This window comes from Trypanosoma conorhini, assembly GCF_003719485.1.
Source record: "Trypanosoma conorhini strain 025E chromosome Unknown Tco_14.4_contig_00585, whole genome shotgun sequence".
Taxonomy (NCBI): domain Eukaryota; phylum Euglenozoa; class Kinetoplastea; order Trypanosomatida; family Trypanosomatidae; genus Trypanosoma; species Trypanosoma conorhini.
Genome location: NW_021704676.1, coordinates 1 through 11,633, shown reverse-complemented (window position 1 = coordinate 11,633; position 11,633 = coordinate 1). Strand labels below are relative to the sequence as shown.

The following is an 11,633-nucleotide window of genomic DNA, read 5'->3' as shown; positions in this document are numbered from 1 at the left end:
AAGGAGGCGCAAAGCCATGTGTAGCCCATCTCGACGTGCCAAAGAGTAATCCAGGGCTTCTCGGCCCGTTTTTGAACCACGCCCACTCATAGCAGGTGAGTGAAGGGCCTTCGAACAGGCCTACAATCAGCCGCAGAGAGCCGCAGAGGAAAGGAAACCCAGAAAGGAAACCCAGAAAGGGAAAGAAGTGTAGAGGGAGAGAGCGGAGGAATTGACAGAGTTTACAGTAAATCTCGCCGCATCGCCAGCTGACGACGCCATTGGTGCATGCTGCGCTGCCGCCGCTGTACTGATGCTGCTTGGGGCCACGCACCTCTCGCACCGCACTTTGGCCGCCAGCGCGTATGCCACGACGCGGAAGGGGCTGGTTGGTGCGTGCTGGCGCGAGGAGGCACAAAGCCCGGGGCGGGCCGCCCACGCCCCAGAGCAGCGCACGCCGCGTGGAAGGGGGCCTGTGCGTGAGTCGTGCCACTCGCCGGAATACGCACCCACGCTGAGGCCTTCCCATCACCCCTCCCAGAACGAGGCAGCAGCACAACAAAGGAAGTCAAAGTTTGTCCCCCAGACACCCAACACTCCAATTCGAATGCGGTTCGTTGCTAACACCCACAAAGAAGCGAACACACAAAAGCCATACGGCCGTGGCACCCGGTTTAGTTCCGAACCCACGCAGCGACAGTCGTGAGGGGGTCGCAACCACGAGACTCCTCCGCGTAGAGGAGGTCGGTTAGAAGCTGGGGCGTGAGGGAGGAGCAAAAAAAAAAAAGTAAGAAACGACACCTGCTGCCCTCAAACACGCCCATTTCTCTCCATAACGCTCGCATTCTCCCCCGCATCTCCGCTTTCGCCCTGCGGAAGGGGCACATCTGCCTCTCTCCCTACCCGGCGAACGCCCCCTCCCCTCTCCCCTCCCCCGTCTGGGGGACACACATGGAAGTCCACGAGAGAGAAAATGCGCACCAGCAATGTCGCAGGTGGCAACATGTGCGGCTCCTGATCCACACTTGCTTGTTAGCGGCACCGCCTGCACACTCACACACAAGCACTGCTATACAGAGCAATTTCGCTTTTGAGAAGTTCGGCCACCGCAGCCAGCTCTACCAGGGGGAGGCGTACGATGCCGTTTCCTTCCCGCCTGTGCACCTGTCCGCAGTGTGCTGAGTACCCGTGTGGGTGGAATTCCGTGTGCGCCGTCAGGGAAGACTATTCCCTCCTCCGGCAGTAGAACTGCCTCAAACAACGTGAAACCCTGACTGACTTCTGAGGACCAGAATCATGCTGCGTCCACGCAGAAGCAAAAAAAGAGGGCAAAAAAAAAACAGCAAAAACACAGAGAAGGAAACGACACCACCCCAGTAGGCACTGAAACAAAACAAGTTTGTACAACCCCCTCACCTTCGCTCCAGGAGCACCCAAAAGCAATAACACAGAAGCAGAAATATTTTTCTTTGAAAAAAAAAAGGTTTTAATTTACTGCTCTGCGTTGTATTTTCTGGGCTACGTTTCGCGCGCGTACCTCCTTCCCTCTAGCGTGTTGCTTGTTTTTTCTTTTTTCCACAATCGTGCCCAATCTGTTTCTTCATCAATGCCTCACCGAGTCGATCATTGTGAAAGGAAGGTGAAGTGAGGGTAAAGTACGCCACAAACACAAAGGAATAAGGGAGTACGCAATAGATGCTGAAGCCAGCTATAGCGTTAAAAGCGACAGGGTTAGAAAGCAAAAAAAAAAGAACTCTACGGGTAAACCTTCACGTACCCATTACCTTGGGTGATCCCGCTTCGCTGGATTGCGGCCTTCGTGGTGTTTGGGAAGAACGGCGTCAACGCAATCTCAATGGTGTCTGCCACTAGCGCCGGCAGCAACCGGTCTGCAACGCCTGGGGCGCCGTTTATCTCCAACAGCCATGCTCGCAGCCACTCGTCAAGCAAAAAGTCGTAACCAAAGAGCTGAAAGCACGGCGTCATGTATGGCGACCGCCCAGTCGGAATGGATCTCCGAGCGGCCAGGAGGGTTTCTACGGCGATATGGTAAATTTGTGGAAGTATAGTGCTTACTAAGCTGGGCTCCAGGTGGGGATTGGCGCCGTCGTGCATAATTCCCTTCTTCAGCAACCTTTTGCCCTTGTAGCGAACGACGGCGTCAAGGTGTTGACCCCACAACTCATTGCCTTCCTCAAAGGCCTCGAAAACTTTGCCCTGGGCCTGTACGCAATGATTCGTAATGTGTGCCAGGCGTCCCACTGCGGTCCTTGAGGTGGCGCTCTGCGGGCTGTACTCGACGCTGCTCATGCGCATCACCAGTTGCTTGTAGACGTATATTTCGTACCGGTCGGCGCAAAGGAGAACCCAAAAGCGCAGGTCAAACTTGCGGCGGTGGTAAAGCAGCGGGCGATCAATGTAGCACTGTACCACCCACATATGCGACTCCTTCTGGCCATCTATGTAGTTGAGCATTTTAATCACACTCTTTTCGTCGTTACGAAATATTTCCACGCCATCCCCATGGCACCCGGAGGAGCTCTTCGCTATCCACAGGGCGTCACGCCTAGACCTCTTCCGCAGTGTCGCCAGCAACATCCTGCGTTCATCAAGCCTGGGCTTCCTGGGAATGACTTGAAACGTCACCGGCAAGTAGTCGCCCAACTCCTCCCATGACTCCGAGTGGTACGCGAGCAGGGTAGACACCATGCTCCCCTTGAGCGTGATGCAGCGCAGCTTCTCCACACAATTTACAACACAAAGCACATCGACATTTCTCGGGCCATCTACGTCTCTGGCACGCCGCCCACCACGATGCTTATCGTCTCGCTCGGTCAGGAGGCGACGCGACGCAACAAACTTCTCTGCCGGAATCTTTTCGCCGAGGAGGAGCGTGACGTGCTCAAGCCGCAGCGGACGCCCGTGGGAGGCGACCACCAGCTCACTACCCGTGCAGGAACGCGTGACTAGGACGCTCTCCCACTCGCCTGTTGACACCAGCTGTTCGGCCATCTCCGCATAGAAGGAACCCATGTTTTTCATCACCGCAAGCAGACGCGGACGTCGCCTAACGCTCACGCCAGGCGAAGAACTGCGGGTGGCGCAGGTGTTGCGTGGGGACGGAGACGTTGTCGAAGGAGCATAAGCCTTTTTCCTCCGCTCGCCCTCGCTTCCCACAGCAGCGCCCGATGGCCGCATCTTGACAACGCACGGCGGGGAAATGGACGCAGCTGGCGGTAGACCCCCGCCCCTAAATGGGGCCCCCGATGCCGCCGAACTATAGGATAGCTCATGGGTTCGCGCCATTCACGTGGAAAGCACGCAATCAAAGAGAAACTAAAACACGCTCGCTCTCTATCTCACTTTCACTTTCACACACACACGCACACACACACACACACAGAGAGAGAGAGAGAGAGAGGGTTGCACGCTGAAAGGAAACCTTTGACTTATGCTTCCCCTTTAGCAAAGCCTTATTCAATGCTGAAGGAGGAGTCGTTTACTTGTGTGTGCGTGTGTGCGTCTTTCTTTTGGCATGAGAAGAAAGCAAAGGAAAAGAAACCAGGAAAAGCAGCGCCTTTTTTATCCTCCTTCTTTGAGAGCAACTTATTTTGCAGTGCTGTCGTCCCTGGTCTTTCTTGCGCAGAGGCGTGTATTTTGTCACCGGTACAACCCCCACACCCCACCGCCTCCCGCCTTTCAACACATAAACAGAAAAGCCGACAGTCGTTTTCCCCCTCTCCTCTAAAACTTGCCTCTATACTCATCATGCGAGCTTCACAAGAAGGAGGAGGTAGGGAAAATCAATGCGCATGCACTGCAAAGGTGTTTGCGTTCAAAAGCCGGAGACAAACAGGAATGTCACAGACTGTTACCTTGGGGCCTTGTGTAGACCGTGGCTAATCCTATAACGCGAACTGGATCCGTTGTAAACTGAGAGTTGTACAGCTTTACGCCCCCAGAAGAGTCGCCTGACTTCCTTGCCGCCGGGAAGGAGAGGGGCTGGGAGCCAGGTTTGGGCTCGAAACCAGACATGAGGCACTCGTTCACCGAGACCCAGAGCGGTGTCGCGCGCCTCAGCGAGGCCAGGTAGTCTTGACGCTGTTTACCCAACACAGGACGCCACTTAGAGTCCAGCAAAAAGTGCACCGATTTACTTTTCTTTGGGAAAATAGCGAGAATCTCATTAGGGTCGGCAAAGTCGTCCAAGTTGTAAAACTCCTCGGCGGCGGCGTCGCCCTGATCCTCCACGGCCCCCGCCCCAATCGCGACAAACTTGCTGCGGTACTTCTTCTCTATTCCGACGCCCATGCGCCGGGCACCCACTGGTGTCAGCCAAATTGGGCTAGAAAGCTTGTGCTTGAGGGCAAAGGAACGCAGCTTGGCCTCATCGCGGCGACCAACAAGCTTGCCATTTAGAATAGCGACGGAACGCACCGCGGGAACGGCCAAGTGGGGCTCTGACAAGCAGACGGCGTTGTAGTAGCGGCGAAGCGTGGCATCCTCCGCAAAAAATACTCTTGCGTGCCCACGCTTTGGGGAATTTCCGCCTGGGAAGCGAACAGCCTGAATGGCAAGCCCCCTCCCCTCTTTCCTTGCCACATCGGCTTGGTCGTCTTGCGTCGTCGACGCATCCATCATTTTCGGGCCCAAGGGCCTCAGTTTCTTTTGCCACTCACGAGCAACCCTGGCGAAGTTTATATGTTGTAGTCCAAAATCTCGAAGGTTAACAAAGTGGTAGGGGTATTGAGGATCGTTCACGGCGGCCATGTGCTTCACGAGCACGCGTGACCGCATCACCTCCCATCCATTGACATTGTAAAGAAAGTACAGGTCATACCCAAAGGCGTCGGGGTGGGCCTCGCGCAGCTGCTTTAACAACATCTGTTGTGCGTCTTTTGGAAGCTGGGAGAGGGAGATAATCAATCCCGTCATATTAGGGGCTAGCACACCCTCCCCTTCGCATTTCCCGCGCACCTCCAAGTTCAGATGCTTGAGCTGCTTTTCTGCCACCCACATGGGTGAGGTGTATCCACGCATAATACCAACCGCAAGAAGGATATCGTGCGCCGGCTGCCCAAGCCTTTTTCCTGTCACGGCATTCAAGGCCACCCCTTTTTGTGGCTCCCCCTTGTACGGGTCATCCAGTTGCTCCGCACTGTACACTGAAATTGAGCTTTGCTTCCGGATATCTATGGTGTCCTTCGTCGCCACCTTCACACCCAGCTCAGGCGCAACGGCGACGTCAATGTACAAGGCACGGTCTTCTTCATCTTCGTTGAGGAGCCGCAGGAGGCGCTCCGCCGTAACGGCCTTCCATTTCATGCGCGTGGAAAGAATACCAACACCAGAGCCGAAGAACGGGGGGTGCTCATCCATGATGCGCTTCTGTGTCTTCTTTGGCAGTGCTGTGAAGGGCACAACCTTTTCCACGCTTAGGTGCAACACCGTCGGGGACTCGCCAGGGAGCACCACCGCGTTGCAGGTGCGGCGTGACTGTGGCAGCGTCACCCAGTACCTCTTCACGTAGTGTCGCGCCCTCGCCACCGATCGCAGTATGGCCTGACATGATGGAGAAAAAGGGGCGTTTGTGACAGACGAGAGCACACTGACCTCGCTGTTCACTGTCGACGGTGTCTTGCGTTTCAGAAAAAGCCGCGTAATCAAGAAAGGCCCCCGCATCTATGGCGCGATGTTCTCTTCTCTGTAATAGATATAGATATATGTATTGTATGTGTGTGTGTGTGTGTTGGGATGCGTGAAACAGGGCGTAATGTTTCAGCCGGCGTCTTCTCTCTTCTTCTGCGTTCACTGTCTTCCCGTTTCCGCCAGCGGCAAGCGAGAGCAAGGCAGAGCCAAGGACCACAACCGTCGACGCCCTTAAGGGGCCTCGTAGTTTGTTTGTTTGTTTTTTTGTTGACATTCGTTACGCGTGAGCGTGGTGCGGAAGAAGAGCGGGGAGGAAAAGAGAAAAGAAACAAAAAGGAGGGGGTCGATGTCATTCCAGCAAAACCTTCAAACACAAGGAAACACGGGAGCGGCCCACAGCGTCAAAGTCTGCACTCCAATTCAGAGCGAGAAAAATTGGCCGTCGCTCAGACGAAAAAGAAAAACAAAAACCTGCATCCCCGCCTGTATAAACCGGAATCCGTCCCTTCAAAAAAAAAAATTTTATTTGCTACTTTCTCATTGCTCAAATTTTATTATTATTGCCCTTTTTCCTTTTTTTTTCGTTTTGTTCTTCCTTTTTTGGCTTTCCTTTACCCCGCCTATCGTAATTCGGCTTGGGGAACATGTGGGTGCTTTATATATTTGGGCCACAGTTTGCCCGCGCTTTTAAGCGCCTCCTGCAATGCTGCTTGCCAGTTCGCCTCTGCAGAGCCTAGGCGGACTCGTAGATCTGCTTGACGGAGTGCGAGGTCCAGCCCACGAGCTCCTCCGGCTTGAACCAAAATGCGATCTCGCGCTTGGCGCTCTCAACGCCGTCGGAGCCGTGGCACACGTTCCGGCCCACGTCAACAGCGAAGTCGCCGCGGATCGTGCCAGGGAGCGAGTCAGCGGGGTTTGTTGCGCCCAGCAGCGTGCGGCCGCCCTTCACCACGCCTTTGCCCTCCCACACCATACCAACAATCGGGCCGGAGGAGAAGTACGCGACGAGGTCCTTGTAAAAGGGCTTCGAGGCTAGGTCAATGTAGTGCCGCTGCGCCTGTTCCGTTGAGGGTTGCAGCATCTTCAGGCCAACCAGCTTGTAGCCCTTCTTCTCAAAGCGCTGAATGATCTCACCCACGAGGTTGCGCTGCACGCCGTCCGGCTTCACGGCAATGAAGGTACGCTCACTGGCCATAATGAAATACGGTTTGGATGATTAACAAAGGAGTTAGCTGACGCAAGCAGGAATCTAGTGGGAAGGCAAAAATTCACACGAAAAAAAAAGGAAGAAGAAAAAAATAAGCCAAGACGACATGGAGGATTTCAAACTACCTCCCAAAGAGGGGAGAAGGCACACAAGAACAGAATAAGAAAAAAAAAAAGGTGGCTATTTGCGAACAGGTGCCATAGCGCGTAGTGTCTCTTGACAGTCAACCGTCGTCCCCTTTTCGCGCCATGCGTCGCCGCATGTAACCCACTCTATGCCTGATTCACTCCTGTGAAAACTCAATAATGTTTCCGTTAACCTCCCAAACACCGACCTCCATGTAAGTATGCAGGCACCGCTGCAGGTGCGCCTCATCCACCCCCTTAATCATGAGAGCTGGGCGTACCTCCGCCAGATCAATGGTCGTCCGAGAACGAGCCAACTCCTTAATCGTCGAAAAGATTGCGGCATCCGACGTTGTCACAGCGCGTCGCCCATTGGGGTCAGCTCGCTCCTGCAACGATATTTTACTGCAGTCCAGTAGCCGTCCAGCCTCTCGAACGTCCGCCTCAAGAACACGCTCTGAAAACCGAAGACGAGCACACGCCTGAGAGAGACGAATAATACTAAGCAGTGTACGCGCTGTGACCACGTTCGTGTGACGCACACTTTGTGATCGCATTTCACAATAAATATCACTAATGGCTTTTGCCGCAGCGCTGTCAACAAAGGGATGAATTCGCTTCACCTCACCAATGTAGGCTCGCAAAAAATCTTTGCCAAAGTATTCCGATAACGAACCATCGAAGCCATTATCCGTAACTGTCCCAGGGGCCACCCCGTGAAGATGAACGTGCGTCACGTGCATAGAGAGCTCCGCGTCTCGTTCGCGGTTTGATTCATCAAGTAACAGCCACAAGATATCAAAACGAGAAAGTAAAGCAGGTGGAAGATTGACATTCTCGCTTGGGGTGAGGTTACGACGCCAACGACCATATTTCGGGTTAGATGCTGCTAAAATAGATGTTCTTGCGTTTAACGATGTAATAATACCAGCTTTCGCAATAGAGACTAGTTGCTGCTCCATAACCTCATGCAATGCCGTTCGATCGGCGTCGTCCATCTTGTCAAACTCATCAATGCAGCATATTCCCTTGTCAGATAAAACCAACGCACCGCCCTCCAGCATAACCTCTCCTGTATGGCTATCTCTTGTCACCGCAGCTGTTAACCCCACACCAGAACTACCTTTCCCTGTTGTAAAAACGGAACGTGGTGCTACAGAGGCAATCCACTTTAATAGCTGACTTTTTGCCACTCCAGGATCCCCCATTAAGCAGATGTTGATGTCACTTCGAATACGGATGCCATTAGCAATAGAGCTACCGCCTACCAGCAAACAGAGCAGCGCTTTTTTCACGTCTTCCATTCCCCAAATTTCAGGTGCCACACTCCTAGTTAGTTTCTCAATTATCGCCTCCTTATCTGGATAATTTCGCACATTCTCCACCTGAGATTTGAGATCCTCTGCCGCCTCCTGGTAAGTTCGCTTTTCAAGTTCAATATGCAAAGCACGAAATAGGGTCTTTACCATGGTAGAAGCCCGAAATGCCTCATGACCCTGCCCAGTAGAGGGATCAGGACAATATGTTCCTGTGATTTTAACCACCTGTCCTGGGGCGGCAACCCTTGTCTGTTCACCTTCACAGACGACGCGTGTAGTGCGTGGGATTGCACCTCGAGGAACATCCTGAGGAAGTTCCTGAAGCCGAAGTTCCTGGTACTTGGCAAACTTACTCGCCTTGTACTGAGGAAGTAGACGGCCTATAGTGTTATTTAGTTTGCAACGCTGCGATTGGCACACCATAAGCGGGGTGAGACGATCCCCAACCACCTGTTGAAAGGTTGTCTCAGCACACACCTCACACACCGACACTAGCATCGAAAGCTTAGGCCGAACCGCAGTCGCCGCGATGCAGATACCACGCAACACCACAAGCGTGCCGATTAAGCTACCCTTTAGGTGTCGCAGTGGTATCGGTTCGGCGTAGCCACTCAATGGCACAAAGACTAGTTCGTACCTTCTTGTCAATAAAGAAGGGAGCGATTGACCAACGGCCTTCGCCTCGAGTAGGAGATAATCAACCATGTCTTCTATCATCTCTGTCTGTGGGATAAGTTCATCAATGACGCGACACAGCTCTTCAGAATAGCCCATAACATTCATTTGTATCCGCTGAGCAAGATACAATTGCCCGTGAGATGCTATGTCGTCCAAATGTACGGTAAAAAGTTTTAACTCTCTACGAGCTATTCGTTGCGACATATCCACGTACTTCAGGCTGCCAGACGCATCTCGGAATTCCTCGAAAAAGCGCTTACATAGCTCACGGTCTGCCAAATAATTCGGATATTTTGTGGTCGCTGCTGCAGCCAAGCTCCCTTTCTTGGCCTGCTCCTGCAACGGCAGTTCAGTCATAGAGGGAATGCCTCTACAAAACAAAAAGAAAAAAAAAAAGGAGAGAGAGAGAGCTGAAAGCAAGAAGAAAAAAAATAAAAAGGAAACAACGAATAAAACACTTCTTTTTCAACTCGTCGCTGTCATCTATTTTTACTCAGTTTTTTTTTCAGCAACGCTGACTGAGTCCAACTAAGAAGAAACAGCTCGTGGGTTTAACTAGCAACCAGCAATAATTCAAACAAGCTTTGGGGCATGATAAAACTTGTACAATGCATTTTTATACACATACATGTGTATGTACGATGCGTCCGGCATGAAGCAAATAATAATACCATTAATAACTCCAAAAACGCTTCAACAAGAACAATATATATATAGTTGCCGTAGGGGGTATTAAACCACAGAAGCCGAAACTCCAAAAAAAAAAACAACGATAACGAATGACAGCTGTAAAGGTCCTCAGCCTTTTTAGACTGTCAGTAAGCACGGTTAAACACCGCATTCCTGTTATGAAAGAAGAATCCAATAGAAGCAACAAAGTAGCCAGTGGATCCGCCATGTGGAAAGATCTGGATGTCAGAGAAGGAGGTGCTTCCGTCACAAATGAAATTATGGCACGGTCACGCAGGGCAAAAATCCTCCTCTCTTAACGACTTTTCTTTACTCGATGGAAAAGCGGTCCATTCCGCGACAGATTGCTGAAAATCACTTGTAACCGCTGCTAACTGGGCCTCTAATGTTGCATGCATGGAATCCCCAGTAGAGTCATTCGGGACCGACTTTTCCGAATGTGGTTTGACGCCACTCACCTCAACTGAAGGAGTAAGAGGCAATTTGGTTTCATTATCCGCCCTGGAAGGGTTCAAAGCCCCTTGACCAAACGACGCATTTCCCGTTGGAACTACCTCCTCACTTCTAGGCAGAATTTCGATTCTGTCCTTCTTTAACCCACTGTCCCATGTCAGTTCATCACTAATGTATGGAACACTATGTCGATATGAAGAAGCACTAGTACTCCTTTGAAGCTCTAAACTTTTGATACGAGCCTCCAAAGCCCGCACTATTTGATCATGTTCTGAAGCCATCCGAACAGTTTGTTCTTCAACCCGAAGCCTTTGTCTTTGCTCTGACTGTAAACGCTGCAAAAGCATTTTTGTGAAGCGCGTTAAAACACACACCCTCCTTTCAAGTGGTGTTTCCTTATCAATCGTCTCAAAATCACGAACCGTACCTAGCAAGGTGTTGTACTCGGTGTTGAATTCCTCAGTCTCTAAATGCTGTGCCTCGAGGTCCAACAGTCGATTGCGTTGCTGAGTAAGAACATACACTTTCCTTTCAAGAGTTTTATTGCGCTGCTGTAATTCAACTACAATGTTGTCCTCCTCTTCAAGAAGCCGCCTCAATATATCAATCTTGGTATAAAGGGTAGTTTCACCAGAATTTCTTGTGGGCATATCGGCATCATTTGTATTCGGAGAGTTTCTTGGCATAATTTTATTCTGGGACTGCCTTAACTGGGCGGTTAATTGGGCATTCAGTTCCACTTCAGCTTTCCATTTAGCTCTAGCCTCTTTTAATGATTCCTTCATTGTATTAATTACCTCAGCGCCTTCAGTTTTAAAGCGTTGCATCAATGACATTACGGCTTGACGCTCTTTACGTTCTTTTTTCAGCAGTGTCTCGTAGTCTTTCTCTGTACCTAACTGATTGGCCCGCGCAGTTTCCAATTGCTGAAGTACATCAGCCATCTGCTGTCGAAAAGCCGCTTCCTCCTGTCTATTTATGGAAGAGAGCTCTTCTATTCGAGCCCCCAAGTCATTTAAGGACTGCATTCGGACTCCCATGACCTCGGCAATCGTTTCTTCCAACTCCATCACAGAGGATGAGCAGCGGCTGCGTGAAGTACCAGATTGTCGTGATTGAGTTTCCGTGTCTTTTGCTAGTTCCCTCAGGCTGCGGGTATCAAGCACAGGCGTCCCTATCGTTTTTTTATTGTTGTGGAGATGCACAGAAGCTAACCGGGAACCCACGGAAGAGCCACGCCTACCCAGTTTAGAAGAATTAAAGCGTCTCTCCTTCATATTTGGCGTATCGTTTACCTTCAAATTATCTTATTCTTCTTTCCTTATGGTGTGGAAGCGGCTTCACGAACAGGGGAGTCTTGATTTTAACTAACAAATATTCATAATATAAGGAGCGCTCGTATAAAATATTACACATACGTGTGGAAAAATATTAAAATATTTCTAATTATCTAAAGCGGATTTCCATTGTATTCTTGAATAATAACAATAAAAAAACAACCACTCACCTTTTCTCCTCGACCAGGCAATTCGG

General features: G+C 51.1%; 6 protein-coding genes across 6 annotated transcripts, besides 5 other annotated features; 1 reads left to right on the top strand and 5 right to left on the bottom strand.

Annotated features, from left to right (window-relative positions):
- Positions 1–292: 292 nt before the first annotated feature.
- Tco025E_07507 (uncharacterized protein) lies at positions 293–685 on the top strand (the record flags this gene model as incomplete). Its single annotated transcript, XM_029374372.1, has 1 exon — positions 293–685. One exon carries the CDS (start codon positions 293–295, stop codon positions 683–685), a length of 393 nt encoding a protein of 130 aa, XP_029225511.1.
- Positions 686–1,734: 1,049 nt separating this feature from the next.
- Tco025E_07506 (tubulin---tyrosine ligase) lies at positions 1,735–3,285 on the bottom strand (the record flags this gene model as incomplete). Its single annotated transcript, XM_029374371.1, has 1 exon — positions 1,735–3,285. One exon carries the CDS (start codon positions 3,283–3,285, stop codon positions 1,735–1,737), a length of 1,551 nt encoding a protein of 516 aa, XP_029225510.1.
- Positions 3,286–3,351: 66 nt separating this feature from the next.
- Positions 3,352–3,381: a microsatellite.
- Positions 3,382–3,400: a microsatellite.
- A 440-nt stretch (positions 3,401–3,840) lies between these two features.
- On the bottom strand, positions 3,841–5,661 carry Tco025E_07505 (uncharacterized protein; the record flags this gene model as incomplete). The annotated part of the gene is made up of 1 exon (XM_029374370.1): positions 3,841–5,661. The coding sequence occupies one exon, from the start codon at positions 5,659–5,661 to the stop codon at positions 3,841–3,843; it is 1,821 nt and encodes a 606-aa protein (XP_029225509.1).
- Positions 5,662–5,708: 47 nt separating this feature from the next.
- Positions 5,709–5,729: a microsatellite.
- Positions 5,730–5,874: 145 nt separating this feature from the next.
- Positions 5,875–5,897: a microsatellite.
- Positions 5,898–6,361: 464 nt separating this feature from the next.
- Positions 6,362–6,823, bottom strand: Tco025E_07504 (nucleoside diphosphate kinase; the record flags this gene model as incomplete). The annotated part of the gene is made up of 1 exon (XM_029374369.1): positions 6,362–6,823. The coding sequence occupies one exon, from the start codon at positions 6,821–6,823 to the stop codon at positions 6,362–6,364; it is 462 nt and encodes a 153-aa protein (XP_029225508.1).
- A 295-nt stretch (positions 6,824–7,118) lies between these two features.
- Positions 7,119–9,314, bottom strand: Tco025E_07503 (putative minichromosome maintenance (MCM) complex subunit; the record flags this gene model as incomplete). Its single annotated transcript, XM_029374368.1, has 1 exon — positions 7,119–9,314. The coding sequence occupies one exon, from the start codon at positions 9,312–9,314 to the stop codon at positions 7,119–7,121; it is 2,196 nt and encodes a 731-aa protein (XP_029225507.1).
- A 17-nt stretch (positions 9,315–9,331) lies between these two features.
- Positions 9,332–9,412: a microsatellite.
- Positions 9,413–9,916: 504 nt separating this feature from the next.
- On the bottom strand, positions 9,917–11,377 carry Tco025E_07502 (uncharacterized protein; the record flags this gene model as incomplete). Its single annotated transcript, XM_029374367.1, has 1 exon — positions 9,917–11,377. The coding sequence occupies one exon, from the start codon at positions 11,375–11,377 to the stop codon at positions 9,917–9,919; it is 1,461 nt and encodes a 486-aa protein (XP_029225506.1).
- Positions 11,378–11,633: the final 256 nt, after the last annotated feature.